This window comes from Bombina bombina, chromosome 1 (assembly GCF_027579735.1).
Source record: "Bombina bombina isolate aBomBom1 chromosome 1, aBomBom1.pri, whole genome shotgun sequence".
Classification (NCBI taxonomy): Eukaryota; Metazoa; Chordata; class Amphibia; order Anura; family Bombinatoridae; genus Bombina; species Bombina bombina.
Window position 1 is genome coordinate 237,544,818 of NC_069499.1, and position 27,467 is coordinate 237,572,284.

Below are 27,467 nucleotides of genomic sequence, written 5' to 3' on the forward strand. Positions count from 1 at the left end.
GTCATGGACACTGAATCTATCTGGAAACCCAAAAAGGTTACCCTTGTCTGAGGAATCAATGAACTTTTTAGTGAATTGATCCTCCAACCATGATCTTGAAGAAACAACACAAGTCGATTCGTATGAGATTCTGCTAAATGTGAAAACTGAGCAAGTACCAAGATATCGTCCAAATAAGGAAATACCACAATACCCTGTTCTCTGATTACAGACAGAAGGGCACCGAGAACCTTTGTAAAAATTCTTGGAGCTGTAGCTAGGCCAAACGGCAGAGCCACAAACTGGTAATGCTTGTCCAGGAAAGAGAATCTCAGGAACTGATAGTGAGCTGGATGAATCGGAATATGCAGATATGCATCCTGTAAATCTATTGTAGACATATAATGCCCTTGCTGAACAAAAGGCAAGATAGTCCTTACAGTTACCATTTTGAATGTTGGTATCCTTACATAACGATTCAATATTTTTAGATCCAGAACTGGTCTGAAGGAATTCTCCTTCTTTGGTACAATGAAGAGATTCGAATAAAACCCCAGCCCCTGTTCCAGAACTGGAACTGGCATAATTACTCCAGCCAACTCTAGATCTGAAACACATTTCAGAAATGCTTGAGCTTTCACTGGGTTTACTGGGACACGGGAAAGAAAAAATCTCTTTGCAGGAGGTCTTATCTTGAAACCAATTCTGTACCCTTCTGAAACAATGTTCTGAATCCAAAGATTGTGAACAGAATTGATCCAAACTTAATCTGCCCCCTACCAGCTGAGCTGGAATGAGGGCCGCACCTTCATGTGGACTTAGAAGCTGGCTTTGCTTTTCTAGAAGGCTTGGATTTATTCCAGACTGGAGATGGTTTCCAAACTGAAACTGCTCCTGAGGATGAAGGATCAGGCTTTTGTTCTTTGTTGAAACGAAAGGAACGAAAACGATTATTAGCCCTGTTTTTACCTTTAGATTTTTTATCCTGTGGTAAAAAAGTTCCTTTCCCACCAGTAACAGTTGAGATAATAGAATCCAACTGAGAACCAAATAATTTATTACCCTGGAAAGAAAGGGAAAGAGTCGATTTAGAAGACATATCAGCATTCCAAGTTTTAAGCCATAAAGCTCTTCTAGCTAAAATAGCTAGAGACATAAACCTGACATCAACTCTGATAATATCAAAAATGGCATCACAGATAAAATTATTAGCATGTTGAAGAAGAATAATAATATTATGAGAATCATGATCTGTTACTTGTTGCGCTAAAGTTTCCAACCAAAAAGTTGAAGCTGCAGCAACATCAGCCAATGATATAGTAGGTCTAAGAAGATTACCTGAACACAGATAAGCTTTTCTTAGAAAGGATTCAATTTTCCTATCTAAAGGATCCTTAAAGGAAGTACCATCTGCCGTAGGAATAGTAGTACGTTTAGCAAGGGTAGAAATAGCCCCATCAACTTTAGGGATTTTGTCCCAAAACTCTAATCTGTCGGACGGCACAGGATATAATTGCTTAAAACGTTTAGAAGGAGTAAATGAATTACCCAAATTATTCCATTCTCTGGAAATTACTTCAGAAATAGCACCAGGAACAGGAAAAACTTCTGGAATAACCACAGGAGATTTAAAGACCTTGTCTAAACGTTTAGATTTAGCATTAAGAGGACCAGAATCCTCAATTTCTAAAGCAATTAAAACTTCTTTAAGTAAAGAACGAATAAATTCCATTTTAAATAAATATGAAGATTTATCAGCATCAACCTCTGAGACAGAATCCTCTGAACCAGAAGAATCATTAGAATCAGAATGATGTTGTTCATTTAAAAATTCATCTGGATAAAGAGAAGTTTTAAAAGATTTTTTGTGTTTACTAGAAGGAGGAATAACAGACATAGCCTTCTTAATGGATTCAGAAACAAAATCTCTTATGTTATCAGGAACACTCTGAACATTAGATGTTGTTGGAACTGCAACAGGTAATGGTACTTTACTAAAGGAAATATTATCTGCATTAACAAGTTTGTCATGACATTTAATACAAACAACAGCTGGAGGAACAGCTACCAAAAGTTTACAGCAGATACACTTAGCTTTGGTAGTTCCAGCACCAGACAGCGATTTTCCTGAAGTATCTTCTGACCAAAGAACAAGCTTCTAGCAACCAGAAGCAATGAAAAATGAGACTTAAATAATGTGGAGACAAAAGCGACGCCCATATTTTTTTAGCGCCAAAAAAGACGCCCACATTATTTGGCGCCTAAATGCTTTTGGCGCCAAAAATGACGCCACATCCGGAACGCCGACATTTTTGGCGCAAAAGAACGTCAAAAAAAATGACGCAACTTCCGGCGACACGTATGACACCGGAAACGGAAAAGATTTTTTGCGCCAAAAAAGTCCGCGCCAAGAATGACGCAATAAAATGAAGCATTTTCAGCCCCAGCGAGCCTAACAGCCCACAGGGAAAAAGTCAAATTTTAAGGTAAGAAAAATGATTGATTCAAATGCATTATCCCAAATATGAAACTGACTGTCTGAAAAAAAGGAATGTTGAACATTCTGAGTCAAGGCAAATAAATGTTTGAATACATATATTTAGAACTTTAAAAAAGTGCCCAACCATAGCTTTAGAGTGTCACAGAAAATAAGACTTACTTACCCCAGGACACTCATCTACATGTTTGTAGAAAGCCAAACCAGTACTGAAACGAAAATCAGCAGAGGTAATGGTATATATATAAGAGTATATCGTCGATCTGAAAAGGGAGGTAAGAGATGAATCTCTACGACCGATAACAGAGAACCTATGAAATAGACCCCGTAGAAGGAGATCATTGAATTCAAACAGGCAATACTCTCTTCACATCCCTCTGACATTCACTGCACGCTGAGAGGAAAACCGGGCTCCAACCTGCTGCGGAGCGCATATCAACGTAGAATCTAGCACAAACTTACTTCACCACCTCCATAGGAGGCAAAGTTTGTAAAACTGATTTGTGGGTGTGGTGAGGGGTGTATTTATAGGCATTTTGAGGTTTGGGAAACTTTGCCCCTCCTGGTAGGAATGTATATCCCATACGTCACTAGCTCATGGACTCTTGCTAATTACATGAAAGAAAGCTCTTCTACACATATATCTAACATCAGTTTTGATGATATAAAAAAATGGCATCACAAATGAAATTATTAGCATGTTGAATTAATTTAACAATGCTAGACACATTATGATCTGATACTTGTTGTGCTAAAGTTTCCAACCAAAAAGTTGAAGCAGCTGCAACATCAGCCAAAGAAATAGCAGGCCTAAGAAGATGACCTGAACATAAATAAGCCTTCCTTAGATAAGATTCAGGTTTTCTATCTAAAGGATCCTTAAAAGAAGTACTACCTTCCGTAGGAATAGTAGTACGCTTAGCAAGAGTAGAGATAGCCCCATCAACTTTGGGGATCTTTTCCCAAAACTCCAATCTATCAATTGGCAAAGGATACAATTTTTTAAACCTTGAAGAAGGAATAAAAGAAGTACCCAGCCTATTCCATTCCTTTGAAATCATATCTGAAATAGCATCAGGAACTGGAAAAACCTCTGGAATAACTACAGGAGGTTTAAAAAAAGAATTTAAACGTTTACTAGTTTTAATATCAAGAGGACTAGTCTCCTCCATATCTAATGTAATCAACACTTCTTTTAATAAAGAACGAATATACTCCATTTTAAATAAGAGGATTTGTCAGTGTCAATATCTGAAGCAGGATCTTCTGAATCAGATAGATCCTCATCAGAGATAGATAAATCAGTATGTTGTCGGTCATTTGAAATTTCATCAACTCTATGAGAAGTTTTAAAAGACCTTTTACGTTTATTAGAAGGCGGAATGGCAGACAAAGCCTTCTGAATGGAATCAGAAATAAATTCTCTTAAATTTACAGGAATATCCTGAGCATTAGATGTTGATGGACCAGTAACAGGTAATGAACTACTACTGATGTAAACATTATCTGCATGTAAAAGTTTATCATGACAACTATTACAAACCACAGCTGGAGGAATAGCCTCCACAAGTTATAACAAATGCACTTTGGGGTCTTAAATAATGAAAACGTCCGGAAACGAAACACTAGCGTCATAGATGACACAACCTTGTGAAGGACTCGGCGCCAACTAAGATGCCAGAAATGACGAATTTGTGAAAACGAACGTAACTTTCGTGCCAAAAAATCTTGTGCCAAGAATGACGCAATAAATTTTGGCATTTTTGCGCCCTTGCGAGCCTAATACAGCCTGCAATTCTTTTTTTTAAAAAAAAGAAAGTCAATTTAAAAAAAGACTAAACCCCAGGTAAGAAATATTTTTTTCTTAAAAATATTAACATTAAAACATTAATGCATTTCCCATATATGAAACTGACAGTCTGCAAAAAAGGAAAAATACTGAAACCTGAATCATGGCAAATATAAGTACAATACATATATTTAGAACTTTATATAAAGTGCCAAACCATAGCTGAGAGTGTCTTAAAGGGACATTGTACCCAAATTTTTTCTTTCATGATTCAGATAGAACATGAAATTTTAAGCAACTTTCTAATTTACTCCTATTATCACATTTTCTTCATTCTCTTGGTATCTTTATTTGAAATGCAAGAATGTAAGTTTAGATGCCGGCCCATTTTTGGTGAACAACCTGGGTTGTCCTTGCTGATTGGTGGATAAATTCATCCACCAATAAAAAAGTGCTGTCCAGAGTCTGAACCACAAAAAAACCTTAGATGCCTTCTTTTTCAAATAAAGATAGCAATAGAACGAAGAAAAATTGATAATAGGAGTAAATTAGAAAGTTGCTTAAAATTGCCTGCTCTATCTGAATCATGAAAGAAAAAAATTGGGTTCAGTGTCCCTTTAAGTAAAATGAAAACATACTTACCAAAAGACACCCATGCACATATAGCAGATATCCAAACCAGTACTGAAACAGTTATCAGTAGAGGTAATGGAATATGAGAGTATATCGTCGATCTGAAAAGGGAGGTAGGAGATAAATCTCTACGACCGATAACAGAGAACCTATGAAATAGATCCCCGTTAGGAAAACCATTGCATTCAATAGGTGATACTCCCTTCACATCCCTCTGACATTCACTGTACTCAGAGGAATCGGGCTTCAAAAAAGCTGAGAAGCGCATATCAACGTAGAAATCTTAGCACAAACTTACTTCACCACCTCCATAGGAGGCAAAGTTTGTAAAACTAAATTGTGGGTGTGGCGAGGGGTGTATTTATAGGCATTTTGAGGTTTGGGAAACTTTGCCCCTCCTGGTAGGATTGTATATCCCATACGTCACTAGCTCATGAACTCTTGCCAATTACATGAAAGAAACAGTTATTGCAGGATGCCTCAATATCGAGGCATAAATAACATGAAAGCGTCTGGAAGCGATCAGGATTGCTTCCACCGCTTTCAAAGACAAACGACGTACGGGGTACGTCCTTGGTCGTTAACTGCATTTATTTGCAGGACGTACCCCATACATCGTTGGTCGTTAAGGGGTTATGAAACCCAAAATTTTTCTTTCATGATTTAGATAGAGAATAACATTTTAAACAACTTTCTAATTTACTTCTATTATCTAATTTGTTTCATTCTTTTGGTATCATTTGTTGAAGGAGCAGCAATGCACTACTGGCTTCTAACTTAACACATGGGTGAGCCAATGACAATCGGTCTATATATTCAACCACTAATCAGCAGCTAGAACCTAGGTTCTTTGCTGCTCCTGAGCTTACCTAGATAAATATTTTAGCAAAGGATAACAAGAGAAGTAAGCAAATTAAATAATAGAAGTAAATTTGAAAGTTGTTTAAAAACATAAATTATGCTTACCTGATAATTTCATTTCCATCGTGGGGAGGAGAGTCCACGGCTTCATTCATTACTTATGGGAATTAAGAACCTGGCCACCAGGAGGAGGCAAAGACACCCCAGCCAAAGGCTTAAATATAGGGATGCACCAAAATTTCGGCCGCAGAAAGTTTCGGCCGAAAATTGCATTTTTGGCTATTTCGTTTTTCGTTTTTTTAGCCTGTTATTTTCGGTAAAATTATTGTGTAGCATGTTTCAAATGTGATGCTAGCCTAGAGCTGCTGTTTAAGTTTATTACTTGACTTACTGTTCTACATATAATGAGTTTTCTAGGACTATACTTTATTTGGATAATTGTTAAAAAAAATTTGGTCGCAGAAACATTTTGGCCGAAAATAGCATTTTTTGCCTGTTTTTTTTTCTTGGTAAAATTATTGTGTAGCATATTATTGTTTTAAGATATTTTTGTCCAATTTTAGTGTGTTACTTTCAATAAAAGTGTGGGCTTTTTTATTGGCTCTAATTATGCAAAAAAAATAATTTGAAAAAATATATTTTCGGTATCAGTTTCGGTTTTCGGCCAAGTGCATCCCGGATTTTCGGATTCGGTCCAGAATTTCCATTTCGGTGCATCACTACTTAAATACCTCCCCCACTCCCCTCATCCCCCAGTCATTCTGACGAGGGAACAAGGAACGGTAGGAGAAATATCAGGATATAAATGGTGCCAGAATAAAATATTAAATTTAGGGCCGCCCACTGGAGATACGAGCCGTGGACTCTCCTCCCCACAATGGAAATTATCAGGTAAGCATAATTTATGTTTTCCATCTAAAGGGGAGGAGAGTCCATGGCTTCATTGATTACTTATGGGAAATATATACCCAAGCTCTAGAGGACACTGAATGAAACCGGGAGGGTAAAGGCGGACCCTTAAACTGAGGGCACCATAGCCTATAGAACCTTTCTCCAAAAATAGCAGAAGCAAAGATGTCAAATATGTAAAACTTTGTGAAAGTATGCAAGGAGGACCAGGTAGCCGGCCTTACAAATCTGCTCCATAGAAGCCTCATTTTTGAAGGCCCAAGATGAAGCCACTGCTCTAGTGGAATGAGCCGTAATCCTCTGAGGGGGCTTGTGTCCCGCTGTCTCATAGGCGAGGCGTATCAAGCTCCTCAGCCAAAAAGGCAAAGAAGTAGCAGAGGCCTGTTGACCCCTGCGCTTCCCTGAATTGACTACAAAAAGAGAGAGTTAGATTGTCTGAAATCCTTAGTCGTCTGAAGATAGAACTTTAAGGCACGAACCACATCCAGATTATGAAGCAGCCTCTCCTTAGAAGAAGAAGGGCTAGGACACAAATAAGGAACAACTATTTCCTGATTGATGTTACAGTCAGATACCACCTTGGGAATTAATCCCAAGCCGGTGCGAAGAACAGCCTTATCCGCGTGAAACACCAGATAAGGGGGCTCATATTGCAAGGCCGCCAGTTCGGAAACTCTGCAGGCAGATGCAATGGCTAACAGGAACAGAACTTTCCAAGACAGGATATTTATGTCAAGAGAATGCATAGGCTCAAACGGAGCCCTCTGTAAAACTTTAAGAACCAAATTCAAGCTCCATGGGGGAGCAGACTGCCTAAACACAGGCCTGATTCTAGACAGGGCCTGAACAAAGGATTGAATGTCAGGGAGCTCAGCAAACTTCCTATGCAACAACACTGATAGAGCCGAGATCTGTCCCTTCAAGGAACTAGTGGCAAGACCCTTCTCCAAACCCTCTTGGAGAAAAGACAAAATCCTGGATACCTTCACCTTGTTCCAAGGATATCCATGTCTCTCACACCAGGACAAGTAAACTCTCCACACCATATGGTAGATGCATCGAGTGACTGGCTTCCTCGCCTGAACTAGAGTATCAATCACAGTTTCAGAAAAACCTCTCTTGGCTAAGACTAAGCGTTCAATCCCCAGGCAGTCAGCCTCAGAGAATCTAGATTCAGATGTTGAAACGGACCCTGTCTCCACCAGATCCACAAACCACGTCCTCTGCGGTCACGAAGGAGCAATCAGAATGGACGACACTTTCTTCTACTTTATGCGTGCCACTATACGAGGTAGAAGTGGTAACGGAGGAAAAATGTACACTAGACTGAACTCCCAAGGTACCGCCAACGCATCTATCAGCTCCGCTTGGGATCCCTCGACCTCGATCCGTATCGGGGAAGTTTGCAATTTAATCGGGACGCCATGAGATCGATCTCTGGCTTCCCCCATCTGAGACAAATCTCCGCAAACACCTTGGGGTGAAGAGACCATTCTCCCGGATGAAATGTTCCCCTGCTGAGAAAGTTCGCTTCCCAGTTGTCCACCCCAGGGATGTGGATTGCTGAGATCAAACAGCCGTGGGTCTCCGCCAACTCCAGAATCCGAGACACCTCCCTCATCGCTAGGGAGCTCCTCGTACCCCCCTAGTGATTGATGTATGTCACCGAGGTAATGTTGTCCGTCTGGAACCTGATGAAGTTGCATTACCCCAGACACGGCCACGCCTTTAGAGCGTTGAAGATCACTCGCAGTTCCAGGATATTTATCGTAAGAAGAGACTCCAGCCTAGACCATTTTCCCTGTGCCATTCTGGCACCCCAAAGAGCTCCCCCCATCAAGTCAGACTCGCGTCCGTGGTCACAATTTCCCAGGTTGGTCTTAAGATGATCTTTGAGGAATAGCTTCATGGGTACGGAGTCTAGTATTGTGCCCAGAAACTCCATCCTGGTGCTGGGAACCAGGGAACTTTTTCCGAAATTGATCTTCCAACCGTGAGATTGAAGTAACAGAAGCAGAGCTCTTGAGTTGACTTCTGCCAGATGAAAGGACGGCGCCTGAACCAGAATGACATCAAGGTAGGGCGCCACCGCAATACCCCTGGATCTGGCCACTGCAAGCAGTGCCCCCAGAACCTTCGTGAAGACTCTCGGAGCCATCCCAGACCGAAGGGAAGGGCCACAAACTGAAAATGTTGGTCCAGAAACGCAAATCTGAGAAACTTGAAGTGGTCCCTGTGAATTGGAAAATGCAGGTAGGAATTCTTCAAATCTATTGTGGTCATGAACTGCCCCTCATGAACTAGAGGCAAAATGGACCTGACCGTTTCCATTTTGAACGATGGAACGGACAGGAACTTGTTTAAATGCTTTAAATCCAGAAACGGCCGGAACGTGCCCTCCTTCTTTGGAACCACAGATTTGAATAGTACCCTAGACCCCTTTCTGCATGGGGTACTGGTACAATAACTCCTAAAGAATATAGATCCCTCACAAACCCTAGGAATGCCTCTCTCTTCTCCGGGCTTGAAGGCAGGTTTGAAACAAGGAATCTGCCCCTGGGTGGAAGGGACCTGAACCCTATCCTGTAACCCTGGGCAACAACCACCAGAACCCAAGGGTCCTGAACATCCTGCAACCAGGCGTCGGAGAAGAGAGACAATCTGTCCCCTACTCGGTTCGTAAATTTGTAGGGGGCCGCCGCATCATGCCGATTTTGTTTCGGCGGGCTTCTTGTTTTGCTTAGACTTGTTCCAAGCCTGAGCAGGCTTCCAGGCTCCCTTAGGTGGGTCCGCCTTTGCAGCGGGCTGCTGGCGTTGGGCCTTGTCCGCGTGAAAGGGGACAAAAATTAGAACCCTTAGGCTTAGCCTTCTTATCCTGGGGCAGGAAGGTACCCTTGCCTCCCGTAACTGTAGATATAATCGAGTCAAAGGCCTGGACTGAACAAAATCTTACCTTGAAAAGGCAGGGACAGTAACCTCAACTTAGAAGTCATGTCCGCCGACCTAAATTTTAGCCACAGCGCCCTGCGTGCTAAAACGTAAAAACCTGACACCTTAGCATTCAGGCAAATAATCTGCATATTGGCGTTGCAAATGAAAGAATTGTCAACCTTCAGTGCCTTAATTCTTTCCTGAACCTCTTCGAAAGAGGGCTCACCCTCAATCATCTCGCACAGAGAATCACACCAATATGACTCAGCTCCGGCAACGGCCACTGCCGGTTGAAAAACAAACCCCGTGTGTTGAAACATTTTCCTTAACATGTTTTCCAACTTTTTATCCATGGGCTCCTTGAACGACAAGCTATCCTCTAGAGCAGAGCATTCCAAACTTTTCATGTTGGTGACACACTTTTTAGACCTACATCATTTCGCGACTCAGTAATTCAGTTGTACTAGCAAACAGGAGGTTAAACTAACTTGCTTTTAGAGATATGGACACATACATAAATTATATAATAATGAAATGTATTTACAAGTAACAGTATGTATGTGCAAGAATGGGAAAAAAGTTTAATAACACTAATAGCTACTTACTATTTTAATGGGATGTATGAGGTTAATGGGATGAACACAATTTCTGAATATTTGGTGGAATATTAGATAAAGACACTCGCATTTTATCATCAAGCATTTTTAAGCTTCCACTTCCTATCCATATATCAAGAGCAGGAGCAGCAATGCACTACTGGGAGCTAGCTGCAAAACCCCCCCCACTTACTTCAGCTCAGCGTTTAAGCTGCCGCCCTCAGAGCTCGGTGAGTCCGACTGACTACTGCCCGCGCTGCATACACACTGCTGTCCCACTCACTGAATACACATGCAGTCACGAGCCGATTAAGGAGACTACGCGTGCAGTCAGGAGCCAATGTGCTGCCAATGGGAATAGTTTCAGTTCCCACTGAGCTGCGCCAATAGGTTAAGATGATCTGTGTCCCCTAGGTATCAATCATGTGTCAACCATGTGATATGCGTAGTAGGCAGGTGGAAAGTCAGAAACCAAAAAAAAATTTAAAAAACAAATTTGTGCACTGCTCTAGAGGAATAGTCGTACGCTTAGTGAGAGTGGAGATAGCCCCATCCACCTTTGGAATGGTTCCCCACAGCTCAAGCGGGGCCTCCGGAACGGGAAAAAGCTTTTTAAAATTAGAAGGAGAAAAGGATGAGCCTAATCGCTCCCATTTATTCTTTATAATATTTGCCATCTTTACAGGAACCGGGAAGGTCTGGGACACCACCCAGTCCTCATACACCCTGTCCAGCTTTGGAATGGAAGGTTCCTCCAGAACAAGCACTTGCTTAAGCAAAAAGTTCAAATCCTTCATTTTAAACCTATAGCCAGGCTCCTCCGCTAGAGGTTTGGATGACACGGACTCCGAACCAGAAGGAACCCCCTCCGAAGCATCGGAGTGGGCCTCATCGTCGTACCACTCCGCTGGAGTTTCCGACATAGATGAATCCTGAGTCGGGCCGCTCTGGAAAAGCTCTACGTTTGCGCGGTAAAGCATGGATCACTTTAGAGACTGCCATTTGAAGTTGGTCGGCAAAATCTGGGGGCCAGCAAATCTCCCCCTTGAAGGGGTAACAGTCGGACCCTGGGGCGCTGCATGTGGAACACACCTCATGGGACAGAGAGCCCTTTAGAGGTGGACGGCTCAGTAGTACTAGACATTCTCTTATTTTTAGATGTCGTAGCTCTTTCAAGACATGTGGAACATAGTTGCGCAGGCTGGTCTACCGTAACCTCACAATAAACACAGGTAAAGGACTTAGATAAAGAGGGAGTACCCTCCAACGCTTCAGAATCCTCCATAGCTCTTATCTTAATTAGCAAAATTAAGAACAGGCACCTTTATAAACGCCAATGGCCGGGGCACTCACCACCTCCTCGAACCCGGACTAGAGTAACCGCTTTGTCTCCTCCGTCAAAGATCAGACCGGAAGTGAAGCCCTAGCAGGACCTCCCCTGCCTAAAGGAGAAAACGAGCCAAAAAAGGGCACGCAAAAACTCCCGGAAATGAACCTGTTAGTTCCACCACATTGCCAGAGCCTCATCCCACACAACGCAGCAATGACACAATAAAGTATATCATGTATAAACTGCCCCCCTGTTCAATAATCCCCTTACCAGGAATATTAACCCTTGATTATATAAAGATAAAAGGCGCCACACTGCGGCCCTGTCTTCTGTGTTATACATATAATATAAAATGAAACAATCTTACCAGAATCCACACCGTGGAACATGAACACGGCCCTTCAAGTGTGACAGGTCATAGCATAGCTCCTGACATGGACTTGAGAGAAGAAAGCAGTCTGTGAAACTCGTCAACGCCGATTGCTGTAGGAGCTGTTAATATGAGTCGGGATGGTGTCACAGAGGAGAGCTCTCCCTGCATCTCCGGACTCTAACTTTCACGCAGGCCCTCAACTGAAAGGCTTGTTAGGGCTACTTAAACTCCCGTCCCATAGCGAAGAGTAGTACTCTCCATTAGAGACCTCCGAAACTTCGGCACCTCTCTGCCATTCTCCTGTGACGAAAAGGCAAAGAATGACTGGGGGATGAGGGGAGTGGGGGAGGTATTTAAGTCTTTGGTTGGGGTGTCTTTGCCTCCTCCTGGTGGCCAGGTTCTTAATTCCTATAAGTAATGAATGAAGCCGTGGACTCTCCTCCCCTTTAGATGGAAATTGTATTTATCTAAATCATGAAAGAAAAATATTGGTTTTCATGTCCCTTTAAGTAAACGTCAGGAATATTAAACATCCATACAACATCAGATGAGCACTAACCTTACAAGAGGACAAACATACAGACATGCACAAAAGACTAAGTACGTGAAAAACGAGCGTCATTAAAAACCTGACACGTAAATGTCAAACAAGCGAGGGTATGGATTTAAATCATAAAAAAAACAGGATTGCAATAGCAGACAGAAGCTAAGTAAAATACCCAGTCAAGGCTTATAATAGGGTGCAATAAGGCACTTATATGCTAAAACCTAAAATTCCTGACATAATGGTCCCCAAGCTATGATATAACCATAGGTTAGTACCTACTAATAGCCTACAGGCTAAGCATGTGCCACAACAACAACCCCCACACTTAACTGATAGGCACTCATACTACTGGACTTACGATATGCAGCAGGAACTGCTTCGAGTAGATAGCCAATCCATTGCTGTATGCTTGACAGCAGAGTATAACGTTGAACAAACAAGATGAAGTTAGGGACCAGTCCCTGTGACTAACTCCCATGGGGCGTTTTGTGCCACTACCCATACTCCAAAGACATCCCTCTGTCCAAACAGAAGGTCTCTGAGGGGAAAAATGGGCCTCAAAATGCTCTGAGCACCCTTCTCTCAAATACATGGAGCATCTCCCTTCTTCACCATCCACCTACAAAGGCAAAATACAAGACTAATTTCAGGTAAGGTGGGAGGGGTTTTAAGGGCTCTTGGAGTTTTGGAATCTTTGCCTCCTCCTAGTTGCCAGGAGTATAATCCCCAGGAGTAATAGATTGTAGACTCTCACCACCTTTAGGAAAGGAAGCTGCTTCCAGTAGAGAGCCCATCCAGTGCTGTGCAAGCGATAGAGAATATAAGAGGAGATTATGATGACAACCCAACAGGAGGCGGCATGGGATGAGTCCCTGCGACACCTATGGAAAGCTTGTGACTAAAATTACATATGGAAATACAGCGTCACTACCCAGTACGCCATAATCCCCTCTGTCAAAGTCTTGCTGCTGATTGAGGGAAATAACGGGCCTCACATAAGTCTGAGAACCCCTTTCAAAGTAGAATCTGGAGCACCTCAGATCTTCACCTACTCCTGGGAGGCAAAGAAAATACGATACATAGGGAGATGGGAGGGTCAAAACCTCTTAGTGTTTGGTGTATCTTTGCCTCCTCCTTATGGCAGGAATTCAAAACCACACTTTAAACGCTTATGGACTCTCACCACCTTATGAAAGATAGAAAACTCCTTTACTACCCATTTCCCAGATTTGCACAACGAACATTGTTATATTAATATACTTTACAGCCTTTAAACCTCTATATTTCGGACTGTTTCTAAGCCTCTGAAGGTGAACTATTGAGAGATGGTAATATTAGATGTCACAAACAAATTAACACCAGCGAATCAAAAAATTGGGTGCTAGAATGCCCCAACAGCAATATGAAATCAATTAAAATGATCAAATTTGCTTAATTTTATTGGTATCCTTAATTTAAGGTGTAGCTGTGCAATACTGGGAGCTAGCTGAACATATCAGTAAACCAATGACAAGAGGCATATATGAGCAGCCACCGATCAACAGATATCTCCCAGCTCTTGAGCCTATCTAGGTATCATTTTCAGGAAAGGATAACAAGAGAACAAAGCAAATTAGATAATAAAAGTAAATTGGAAAGTTGTTTAATTTTTTTTAAGTTTCATGTCCCTTTAAAACTCACTTGTACACAGACATGCACTTTCTATTTGCTTCAAAATAAACAGCTTTAAAAATAAAAATTATGCTTACCTGATAATTTCATTTCCTTCTTGGCAGTTAAGAGTCCATGAGAACATTCATAACCTATGGGAAAATCTATTCCTGGCCACCAGGAGGAGGCAAAAACACCCTAAACAAGACTATAAATATCCCTCTTACTTCCTCTACCCTCCAGTAGTTCAGCCGAGAATAAGGAAAAATGAAGAGAGAGATACCAAGGGTACAGAGGTGAAAAACAAAAACACTGCCGCCATTACCAAAAAACAATTGGGCAGGGTCGTGGGCTCTTACTGCCAAGAAGGAAATTAAATTATCAGGTTAGTATAATTTTTATTTACCTTCATTTGGCAGTGTGAGTCCACTAGAACATTCATAACCTATGGGAATCCAATACCCAAGCTGTGGAGTTCACAAATGTTCAGGAGGGAAAAATAAGGGAGGCAATCTTAAAAACTAGGCACCACCACTTGTAGAACCCTTTTCCCAAAAGATGCTTCTGCTGAAACAAAAACATCAAACTTATAGAATTTTGTGAAAGAAGACCAAGTTGCAGCCTTACAGATCTGCTCAAGTGACGTCGTCTCATTTTTAAAGGCCCAAGTAGTAGACACTACACTGTAGAATGTGCTATGTTTCTCAAAGTGGGCTTTCAGACTTCTCAGCCAAAAGGAAATAGTAACACCTGAGACCTTCTGCCCCTTGCGCTTACCGGTATACAGAGTAAATAAGGAAGATTGACAAAATTCCTTAGCAAATAGAATTTCAACACTCTGACCACATCCCAATTGTGCAACAGTCTCTCCTTAGAGGACAACAGGTTGGGACAAAGAGAATGAACCACAATCTCCTGATTGATGTTTCAAGTATTCACCATCTTAGGTAGAAAGCCTGGTTGAGTCCAAAAACAAAGCCTTATCCTGGAGGATCACACATCAATGCTAAGAGAGGAAACAGCCAAAAGGAAGACCACTTTCCAAGTGAGCAACTTATATCGACAAAATGCAGAGGCTCAAACTGAGATCTCTGAAGAATCTACCTTGAAGATTTCCACAAGTTCACTTTTGTAGTGGACCGCAAAGCCAACATCTGATCTGACCTACAAACATAACGCTTGAAAGGAACATTAAGCGTTTCCACAAATAAACCGCAAACTACTTAGTCCTTTTTTTCGGACCGCCAAGAATCAACAGAAGCACACCTAATAACAGCCAGCAAGAAGGAACCTGCTGACACCTGCAAAGGGAAGTACTCTGAAACAAAGAGTACGAAGCTAACTCCCTGCTATTTGGAAGATTTCCACAAGTTCACCTTTTAAGCAGACCGCAAAGCAAACATCTGATCTACAATATAACGCTTGAAAGAAACATAAAGCGTTTCTACAAACAAACCGGAAACTATTAAGTCCAATCTAAAAATTGGACCGCCAAGCAGCAATAGAAGTATACTCATCAGGCAAGAAAAAACCTGCCACAAAAGGAAAATACTCTACGGAACAACTACACCGACCCAAAGAACAGTAAAACCAGCGGTCAGGAGTGGTAACAGTAACCACACACCATTGCAACTATTCCAGCATTCACTCCACCACGAACACACAGTGTGGACAAAAGGCACTCAAAAAAAGGGACAACACGAAAATCAAAACAACAGAGAAAAACCGCTAAAGACACCTGTAACTGTGAGTACATTAAGAAAGTTCATGTAAAAAGCTGATCACGCCAATCACAAAGCAGTACTCTATAACTTTACTTTTGCCGACTCCAAAAACTTGCCTAGTGACACGCCCACACATAAACATTTAGGAAGGATATAACAGCGAAGCTTAATAAGCAGTTCATTGTCGAGCATACAATTGCCGCAATAAAGACTTCCACTCTTTTAACACTTACCAGCTTAAGCAGTATACTGCTATTTCCAGGTTCTCTACAAAAAGACTTTCATCCTTTCAGCATTTTACTAAATTATTTTATGTAATCATTTATACGTTTAAGGCTGATACTATTGATGAAAATTGTATGTTTTTATTTTTACACTGAAATAAATATCACTAAACATTGCAAATATTCTTTGTGAATACTTTATTGTATCATAAATTGCGCCACCTCAGATCCACAAATAATATCTGCAATCTTTACCTAGGCTCAAATATATCCAAACATATATAAATATATTAACTTGCTTAGTCAATACATCTGAGATTATAGCATATTATATTGATTCATCCGACTCATGTTTTTAGGTTGGCCAACCTATTTGTTTTAACTATCTGTTTTAAATATTTGTTTTAACTAACAGTGATTTAGACTATATTTTTATTTCAAACTTTTAGATCTAACTGTTTGTATCTATATTTTGTTCAAAATAAACAGAATTTATTGATTCAAATTACATAGTAAGACTATCTTTCCATATCGGGTAATTAAGCAGTAGCGCTTAAGAGTCTTATCCTTCCCAGAATTTACCTACATTTGAAGTTTTTGAGATTACTTCTTTTAGACTCAATAGCTTTTACCCCCCCCCCCCCACAGCGCATAGTTTATTAACCCATCTCACCACTGTGATGATTATTACCCAGGCAGGGTGACGGAAACTCATTCCTAGGAAAACTTTTTGGGAACCACAAAGAGGTTGGAGTAGAACCCTTTTTCTGTTTCTGCTGGGAGAACTGTAACCATTATTCCCATGGCGAGCAGGTCGTCCATGCAAACGGAGAAGAGCGGCTCTCTTTACGGAGTTCTACTGAGACCTTTGACAGTAAGAGACGTTTCTTTGGAGAATGAGCCCGAAAACCTATTCTGTATTCCCGGTGAACAATGTCCAGAACCCAAAGGTCCTGGGCAGAGTGAGACCATTCCCTCTGAAAGGTGGAGAGTCTGCCACACAACCTGCTCCCAGGTCCGTGGCGAATAAGTCATGCTGACTTGATGTTTTGAGAAGTCTTCTTGGGCTGCTTGTTCTTCCACCCTTGGATGGGCATCCAGGTCGTCCGAGGGGACTACGTCTTGGGTGTCTCCGCACTCCTCTGATTCCTGTTTGGACAAAAGGAACGAAAACACTCCACTGAACGATTCTTAGGCCTAGATTTTGTATCCTGTAGTAGGAAAGCTCCCTTTCCTCCTTTAAAAGTAGCAATAATAGAGTCCAGGCCTGTACCAAATAGAGACTTGCCATTGAAGGACAAGGAGAAAAGCCTAGACTTAGAGATGTTGTCCGCAGACCACAGGGCCCTCCTGGCCATAACCGCTATTCTGGTGTTCTTAGCATTGATGCAAATAATTTTAAGAATAGCATCCCTGAGAAAGGCATTTGCCAGCTTCAGAGATTGAATATGATCCTGAATCTCCTCTAGAGAACATTCCACTGTAATTTGTTCCACTAAGGATTCAAACCAAAACTTAACTGCGCCAGTGACTGCAGCGATTCCCACGGAAGGGTGAAACAGGGCGTTAGACTGTAGAAAGTTGCCTGAGGTTTCCCTCAAGCCTTCTATCTAGTGGAGCCTTAAAGGACGTGCTGTCTTTAAGCGGGATTGTAGTGCGCTTGGTCAATGTGGAGACAGCACCATCCACCTTATGGACACTGTTCCAAACCTCTTCGTGGGCAACTGGAGTGGGAAAGGATCTCTTAAAGGCCCCTGAAGGAGTAAAAGGGGTCCCCAGCTCCTGCCATTCTTTAGAGATGATTTCCGCAATAATCTTGGGTACCTGAAAGATCTCCGGAGCCCTAGGCCTAGTTGTAAACACGATTCCAGTTTTTTAACCTGTTCCTCCTTGGGCAGCTTAGCTGCTGGAAACCCCAGGGTAGACAGGACCTTCCTCAGCAGGAGCCAAAGCTGATCCATTTTAAGCCTAATCGTCCCCTCCTCAAAGTCCTCTTCGGACTCAGCATCAGAAGAAGAAATTTCTACCTCAGAGCTAAATAAAGGGTCATCATCAGAGGGTTGCCAAAAACTATCACCAGGGCTACATGTCGGAGAACTATGTTTAACCTTTCTCTTCCTCTTCCCTGATACCTGTCTAGCGTTCAGGACATCAGACACCTCAATGCGGGCCGGAAGGCCATCAATTTGACGGCCATCCCCAGCTGAAGCTTTCCGTATTCATGGGCTGTTGAATAGGGATGTCCGCATCAGCCGAGGCCTGAAAAGCCATAGTAGGGCCTTCCAGGGACCGGGCCTGAGGTCTGACTGCTCGGGCCTTCTGCGTGAGACGTCAGGACATATGCTAAGCAACTATTACAGAGCTGTGCAGGAGGGTTCACAGTGGATAATTTGTTATTGTCAAAGGAAGTCACCAACGAATATTCCTCCATACTTTCTAACAGCATAGAATTGTCCATAATAAACAAAAAAATTATTCGAGAACACAGCAAGGTATTTAGGTCCCAAGCACCATATAAGTCTCCCTTGTAAGCCCTTAAGTTTAGGGTGTCTTAACCACTCCCGACCAGCAGAGTCACGTTGCTACCGCTCTGAATTGGAAATGACACGATAATGCCCTAGGGTGGCAACAAGTCACCACCCACTTCTGTGGCCTGTATTAAAACATAGCCTATCATTTTATTACTCACCGTGACAGGGAATATGTAATGCTCGTTACTGTTCTGCAAATAACGTGCCAAGGTGCAGCCCTCACAGCCCCTGACTCTGGTTGAAGTTCATGTACGACAAACAAATGTCTGTCACAAGGGATAGGAATGTGCACAAAACACATATCCTATGGCAGGGATAATACCTATCCCACCTCTTTATTAGACAAAATGCCATGAAGGAGGGGAAAAATTACCTATCATAAGTCTGTAATTTAATGTGAAGCATGTTATTAGACAAGGGATTTAGGTTAAACTTGAAAGAGGCATGGAAAAAGCCCGTGTCGATCAGCACAATATATACCAATACTCCATTGAAATTTATATGGATATATTATCCCCGACTCAATCAGCCAATCCAGGTTAACTTCATTTTCTCTACAGAGCATCTCTCTCTGCCTACCTCCATGATTTGAGGCAAAGAAATACTGGGGTGGGGTAGGGGAATTGGGAGCGATATTTATAGTCTGTTTGGGGTGTCTTTGCTTCCTCCCGGTGGCCAGGAATAGTATTTCCCATTGGTTATAAATGTTCTTGTGGACTTTTACTGCCAATTGAAGAAAATAACATTTTTGTCAATCATTGTTTCTTTATCATCAAGAGTATGTCATAATTTATTATTACAATATAGTACAATATGTGTTTATGGCTATACTATGAGTATGCAACGTTTAGTAGAAAACACCTTGAAAGTATCAGAAAGACTATTTTCATAAGTTAATTGTAATTATATCTGTCTATTCACTGGTGTTGCTTTTGTTAGTAAAAGCTATTTGACCAATAAAAATTCTTCCCATTATTAAAACTTATCGTAAGGAGCTAAAATTATTTAAGAAAAAATTCTAAAAAAAAAGTAATTTATTTTATTTTGACAAAGTTACATTTTATTAAGCTTACCATTTAATTGTGACTCAAACGTCACATTAGAAATTCTTCTGCAAGGTTTGTTCAAAAATTGCTCACCATCTGCAAAAGGAATAAAAAGTGTATTACTGATCTTTGTAGATATTGTAAAATCTGTGTAAATTTATCTGGTGTGTGTATGTAGCATTAATATTAAAGGACCACTCAATGCAGTAGAATTGAATAATTAACAAACGCATAAACAAAAGTCAATGGTTTAACACCTACACTAAATTTCAAATAAGCAGTAGTTTTTTTTCTGACAAATTCATTTTTTCTTCCATTTTTGGCCCCCTGCATCATGTGACAGACATCAGCCAATCACAGAATAGTATAGGTATACCCTATGAGCTTGTGCACATGCTAAGCAGGATCTTGTTCCCCAAAAAACATAATTTATGTAAGAACTTACCTGATAAATTAATTTCTTTCATATTAGCAAGAGTCCATGAGCTAGTGACGTATGGGATATACATTCCTACCAGGAGGGGCAAAGTTTCCCAAACCTCAAAATGCCTATAAATACACCCCTCACCACACCCACAAATCAGTTTAACGAATAGCCAAGAAGTGGGGTGATAAAAAAAAGTGCGAAAGCATATAAAATAAGGAATTGGAATAGTTGTGCTTTATACAAAAAAATCATAACCACCAAAAAGGGTGGGCCTCATGGACTCTTGCTAATATGAAAGAAATGAATTTATCAGGTAAGTTCTTACATAAATTATGTTTTCTTTCATGTAATTAGCAAGAGTCCATGAGCTAGTGACGTATGGGATAATGACTACCCAAGATGTGGATCTTTCCACGCAAGAGTCACTAGAGAGGGAGGGATAAAATAAAGACAGCCAATTCCTGCTGAAAATAATCCACACCCAAAATAAAGTTTAATGAAAACATAAGCAGAAGATTCAAACTGAAACCGCTGCCTGAAGTACTTTTCTACCAAAAACTGCTTCAGAAGAAGAAAACACATCAAAATGGTAGAATTTAGTAAAAGTATGCAAAGAGGACCAAGTTGCTGCTTTGCAAATCTGATCAACCGAAGCCTCATTCCTAAACGCCCAGGAAGTAGAAACTGACCTAGTAGAATGAGCTGTAATCCTTTGAGTCGGAGTTTTACCCGACTCGACATAAGCATGGTGAATTAAGGATTTCAACCAAGATGCCAAAGAAATGGCAGAAGCTTTCTGACCTTTTCTAGAACCGGAAAAGATGACAAATAGACTAGAAGTCTTTCGGAAAGACTTAGTAGCCTCAACATAATATTTCAAAGCTCTAACAACATCCAAAGAATGCAACGATTTCTCCTTAGAATTCTTAGGATTAGGACATAATGAAGGAACCACAATTTCTCTACTAATGTTGTTGGAATTCACAACCTTAGGTAAAAATTCAAAAGAAGTTCGCAACACCGCCTTATCCTGATGAAAAATCAGATAAGGAGACTCACAAGAAAGAGCAGATAATTCAGAGACTCTTCTGGCAGAAGAGATGGCCAAAAGGAACAAAACTTTCCAAGAAAGTAATTTAATGTCCAATGAATGCATGGGTTCAAAAGGAGGAGCTTGAAGAGCCCTCAGAACCAAATTCAAACTCCAAGGAGGAGAAATAGACTTAATGACAGGCTTTATATGAACCAAAGCTTGTACAAAACAATGAATATCAGGAAGATTAGCAATCTTTCTGTGAAAAAGAACAGAAAGAGCAGAGATTTGTCCTTTCAAGGAGCTGGCGGACAAACCTTTATCTAAACCATCCTGAAGAAACTGTAAAATTCTCGGAATTCTAAAAGAATGCCAGGAAAAATGATGAGAAAGACACCAAGAAATATAAGTCTTCCAGACTCTATAATATATCTCTCTAGATACAGATTTACGAGCCTGTAACATAGTATTAATCACAGAGTCAGAGAAACCTCTTTGACCAAGGATCAAGCGTTCAATCTCCATACCTTTAAATTTAAGGATTTGAGATCCTGATGGAAGAAAGGACCTTGCGACAGAAGGTCTGGTCTTAACGGAAGAGTCCACGGCTGGCAAGAGGCCATCCAGACAAAATCCGCATACCAAAACCTGTGAGGCCATGCTGGAGCTACCAGCAGAACAAACGAGCATTTCTTCAGAATCTTGGAGATTACTCTTGGAAGAAGAACTAGAGGCGGAAAGATATAGGCAGGATGATACTTCCAAGGAAGTGATAATGCATCCACTGCCTCCGCCTGAGGATCCCGGGATCTGGACAGATACCTGGGAAGTTTCTTGTTTAGATGAGAAGCCATCAGATCTATTTCTGGGAGTTCCCACATTTGAACAATCTGAAGAAATACCTCTGGGTGAAGAGACCATTCGCCCCGGATGCAACGTTTGGCGACTGAGATAATCCGCTTCCCAATTGTCTATACCTGGGATCTGAACCGCAGAGATTAGACAGGAGCTGGATTCCGCCCAAACCAGAATTCGAGATACTTCTTTCATAGCCAGAGGACTGTGAGTCCCTCCTTGATGATTGATGTATGCCACAGTTGTGACATTGTCTGTCTGAAAACAAATGAACGACTCTCTCTTCAGAAGAGGCCAAGACTGAAGAGCTCTGAAAATTGCACGGAGTTCCAAAATATTGATCGGTAATCTCACCTCCTGAGATTCCCAAACCCCTTGTGCCGTCAGAGACCCCCACACAGCTCCCCAACCTGTAAGACTTGCATCTGTTGAGATTATAGTCCAGGTCGGAAGAACAAAAGAAGCCCCCTGAATTAAACGATGGTGATCTGTCCACCACGTCAGAGAATGTCGGACAATCGGTTTTAAAGATATTAATTGAGATATCTTTGTGTAATCCCTGCACCATTGGTTCAGCATACAGAGCTGAAGAGGTCGCATGTGAAAACGAGCAAAGGGGATCGCGTCCGATGCAGCAGTCATAAGACCTAGAATTTCCATGCATAAGGCTACCGAAGGGAATGATTGTGACTGAAGGTTTCGACAAGCTGAAATCAATTTTAGACGTCTCTTGTCTGTCAAAGATAGAGTCATGGACACTGAATCTATCTGGAAACCTAAAAAGGTTACCCTTGTCTGAGGAATCAATGAACTTTTTAGTGAATTGATCCTCCAACCATGATCTTGAAGAAACAACACAAGTCGATTCGTATGAGATTCTGCTAAATGTGAAGACTGAGCAAGTACCAAGATATCGTCCAAATAAGGAAATACCACAATACCCTGTTCTCTGATTACAGACAGAAGGGCACCGAGAACCTTTGTAAAAATTCTTGGAGCTGTAGCTAGGCCAAACGGCAGAGCCACAAACTGGTAATGCTTGTCCAGGAAAGAGAATCTCAGGAACTGATAGTGAGCTGGATGAATCGGAATATGCAGATATGCACCCTGTAAATCTATTGTAGACATATAATGCCCTTGCTGAACAAAAGGCAAGATAGTCCTTACAGTTACCATTTTGAATGTTGGAATCCTTACATAACGATTCAATATTTTTAGATCCAGAACTGGTCTGAAGGAATTCTCCTTCTTGGGTACAATGAAGAGATTCGAATAAAACCCCAGCCCCTGTTGCAAAACTGGAACTGGCATAATTACTCCAGCCAACTCTAGATCTGAAACACATTTCAGAAATGCTTGAGCTTTCACTGGGTTTACTGGGACACGGGAAAGAAAAAATCTCTTTGCAGGAGGTCTTATCTTGAAACCAATTCTGTACCCTTCTGAAACAATGTTCTGAATCCAAAGATTGTGAACAGAATTGATCCAAATTTCTTTGAAAAAACGTAATCTGCCCCCAACCAGCTGAGCTGGAATGAGGGCCGCACCTTCATGTGGACTTAGAAGCTGGCTTTGATTTTCTAGAAGGCTTGGATTTATTCCAGACTGGAGATGGTTTCCAAACTGATGGAGATGGTTTCCAAACTGAAACTGCTCCTGAGGATGAAGGATCAGGCTTTTGTTCTTTGTTGAAACGAAAGGAACGAAAACGATTATTAGCCCTGTTTTTACCTTTAGATTTTTTATCCTGTGGTAAAAAAGTTCCTTTCCCACCAGTAACAGTTGAGATAATAGAATCCAACTGAGAACCAAATAATTTATTACCCTGGAAAGAAAGGGAAAGTAGAGTCGATTTAGAAGACATATCAGCATTCCAAGTTTTAAGCCATAAAGCTTTCTAGCTAAAATAGCTAGAGACATAAACCTGACATCAACTCTGATAATATCAAAAATGGCATCACAGATAAAATTATTAGCATGTTGAAGAAGAATAATAATATTATGAGAATCATGATCTGTTACTTGTTGCGCTAAAGTTTCCAACCAAAAAGTTGAAGCTGCAGCAACATCAGCCAATGATATAGCAGGTCTAAGAAGATTACCTGAACACAGATAAGCTTTTCTTAGAAAGGATTCAATTTTCCTATCTAAAGGATCCTTAAAGGAAGTACCATCTGCTGTAGGAATAGTAGTACGTTTAGCAAGGGTAAAAATAGCCCCATCAACTTTAGGGATTTTGTCCCAAAACTCTAATCTGTCGGACGGTACAGGATATAATTGCTTAAAACGTTTAGAAGGAGTAAATTAATTACCCAAATTATTCCATTCTCTGGAAATTACTTCAGAAATAGCACCAGGAACAGGAAAAACTTCTGGAATAACCACAGGAGATCTAAAGACCTTGTCTAAACGTTTAGATTTAATATCAAGAGGACCAGAATCCTCAATTTCTAATGCAATTAGGACTTCTTTAAAGGGCCATAATACCCAAATGTTTAAACACTTGAAAGTGATGCAGCATAGCTGTAAAAAGCTGATTAGAAAATATCACCTGAACATCTCTATGTAAAAAAGAAAGATATTTTACCTCAAAAGTTCCTCAGTAGCCACCTCCCATTGTAAAGGATTTCTAAGCAGCATTTTAGTGTGTTTGTCCTGGGACATCTGAAGGGACTAGCATCGTGCACTCTCATATTATTTCACCAATCAGGTAAAGGAAGCTTACTATGAAATCTCATGAGAGTTAAGTGAAATCTCATGAGATCACAGTAAGAGTTCATGACCTCAGCACTGCTGATGCCGATTGGCTGCTGTTCATTTCTTAATTTTTTTAAATTTGTTTACCTGCAGCTGGGAGCAGCTGAGTATAACTTTTTACACAGAACTTACTCTGCTGAGCTGAGGAGATTGTGAGGTAAAATATCTTCCTTTTTTACATAGAGATGCTCAGGTGATATTTTCCTGTCAGCTTTTTACAGTTATACTGCATTAGTTTCAAGTGATTTAGCATATGAGTATTATGTCCCTTTAAGTAAAGAACGGATAAATTCCATTTTAAATAAATATGAAGATTTATCAGCATCAACCTCTGAGACAGAATCCTCTGTATCAGAAGAATCATTAGAATCAGAATGATGATGTTCATTTAAAAATTCATCTGTATAAAGAGAAGTTTTAAAAGACCTTTTATGTTTACCAGAAGGAGGAATAACAGACATAGCCTTCTTAATTGATTCAGAAACAAAATCTCTTATGTTATCAGGAACACTCTGAACATTAGATGTTGATGGAACTGCAACAGGTAATGGTACTTTACTAAAGGAAATATTTTCTGCATTAACAAGTTTGTCATGACATTTAATACAAACAACAGCTGGAGGAACAACTACCAAAAGTTTACAGCAGATACACTTAGCTTTGGTAGTTCCAGCACCAGGCAGCGATTTTCCAGTAGTATCTTCTGACTCAGTTGCAACGTGGGACATCTTGCAATATGTAATAGAAAAAACAACATATAAAGCAAAATTGATCAAATTCCTTAAATGACAGTTTCAGGAATGGGAAAAAATGCCAGTGAACAAGCTTCTAGCAACCAGAAGCAACAAAAAATGAGACTTAAATAAAGTGGAGACAAAATTGACGCCCACATTATTTGGCGCCTAAATGCTATTAGCGCCAAAAAGGACGCCACATCCAGAACGCCGACATTTTTGGCGCGAAAAACGTCAAAAATGACGCAACTTCCGGCGACACGTATGACGCCGGAAATAGAAAAAAAAATTTCGCGCCAAGAAAGTCCGCGCCAAGAATGACGCAATAAAATGAAGCATTTTCAGCCCCCACGAGCCTAACAGCCCACAGGGAAAAAGTCAAATTTTTAAGGTAAGATAAAAATGATATATTCAAATGCATTATCCCAAATATGAAACTGACTGTCTGAAATAAGGAAATGTTGAACATCCTGAGTCAAGGCAAATAAATGTTTGAATACATATATTTAGAACTTTATAAAAAAGTGCCCAACCATAGCTTTAGAGTGTCACAGAAAATAAGACTTACTTACCCCAGGACACTCATCTACATGTTGTAGAAAGCCAAACCAGTACTGAAACGAAAATCAGCAGAGGTAATGGTATAAATATAAGAGTATATCGTCGATCTGAAAAGGGAGGTAAGAGATGAATCTCTACGACCGATAACAGAGAACCCATGAAATAGACCCCGTAGAAGGAGATCATTGAATTCAAACAGGCAATACTCTCCTCACATCCCTCTGACATTCACTGCACGCTGAGAGGAAAACCGGGCTCCAACCTGCTGCGGAGCGCATATCAACGAAGAATCTAGCACAAACTTACTTCACCACCTCCATAGGAGGCAAAGTTTGTAAAACTGATTTGTGGGTGTGGTGAGGGGTGTATTTATAGGCATTTTGAGGTTTGGGAAACTTTGCCCCTCCTGGTAGGAATGTATATCCCATACGTCACTAGCTCATGGACTCTTGCTAATTACATGAAAGAAAGTGTGAATATAAAAAGACTGTGCAAAATTTAATAATGGAAGTAAATTGGAAAGTGTCTTAAAACATGTAACAGATTGGCACGAAAATAAAAAAAATAAATAAAAAGTCAGTTGAACAATAGGCACTGAAATAAATGAGTGAAACAACATGAACCTCCATTTTACAATCATATTGAGGTGGTTACTTTTCTGGCCATTCATGGGCCGCTTGGTTTAGAATGACATAGTAATTATGGTAGCCACACCAGGGGCCACTTTTGGGCCAAATGACAATCTTAAAACATAGATATTTGTAGTGGATAAACCACAATGTATGAAAAACATAAATAAAGCTTACCTGATAATTTTCTTTTTTTCAGATGGAAAGAGTCCACAGCTGCATTCATTACTTTTGGGAATTTAGAACCTGGCCACCAGGAGGAGGCAAAGACACCCTAGTCAAAGGCTTAAATACTCCTCCCACTCCCCTCATCCCCTAGTCATTCTGCCGAGGAACAAGGAACAGTAGAAGAAACATCAGGGTGAAAAGGTGCCAGAAGAACAAAAATTACGGCCGACCTGCATAAAACACGGGCGGGGAGCTGTGGACTCTTTCTTAAGAAAAGAAAATGATTAGGTAAGCATAATTTATGTTTTTCTTCATAAATGAAAAGAGTCCACAGCTGCATTTATTACTTTTGAGAAAACAATACCCAAGCTATAGAGGACACTGAATGCAAAAAGAGGCGGCCCATTCTGAGGGCACCAGACCTGAAAACCCCTACCCAACAAAATTTTGCTTCGTCCGAAGCCGAGAACAACTTTGAAAAAGAGGAAAAGACCCAAGGACACTGACCCGCAGATAGTCCACAAGCCTTGCTAGAGACCGCAGGAGCTAGACTCGACTGAGTCAACAGCCTCCAGGAGACACCATCGCCCAGCAGTCGGTCTCCAAACAACACGTCCCTTAGTAAAGAGAGGGAACAAGCTACCGTAATCTTCCACAGAGAAGGAAAGACACAGAGAAAACAT

The 27,467-nt window shown here is 40.8% G+C and overlaps 1 protein-coding gene across 1 annotated transcript in view; it reads right to left on the bottom strand.

Annotated features, from left to right (window-relative positions):
- KNL1 (kinetochore scaffold 1) overlaps nucleotides 1-27,467 on the bottom strand; it is an 817,310-nt gene that overhangs the window by 47,757 nt on the left and 742,086 nt on the right. The window contains 1 exon segment of the mRNA XM_053711756.1: nucleotides 19,648-19,716. Coding sequence (XP_053567731.1) covers nucleotides 19,648-19,716 — 69 coding nt within the window.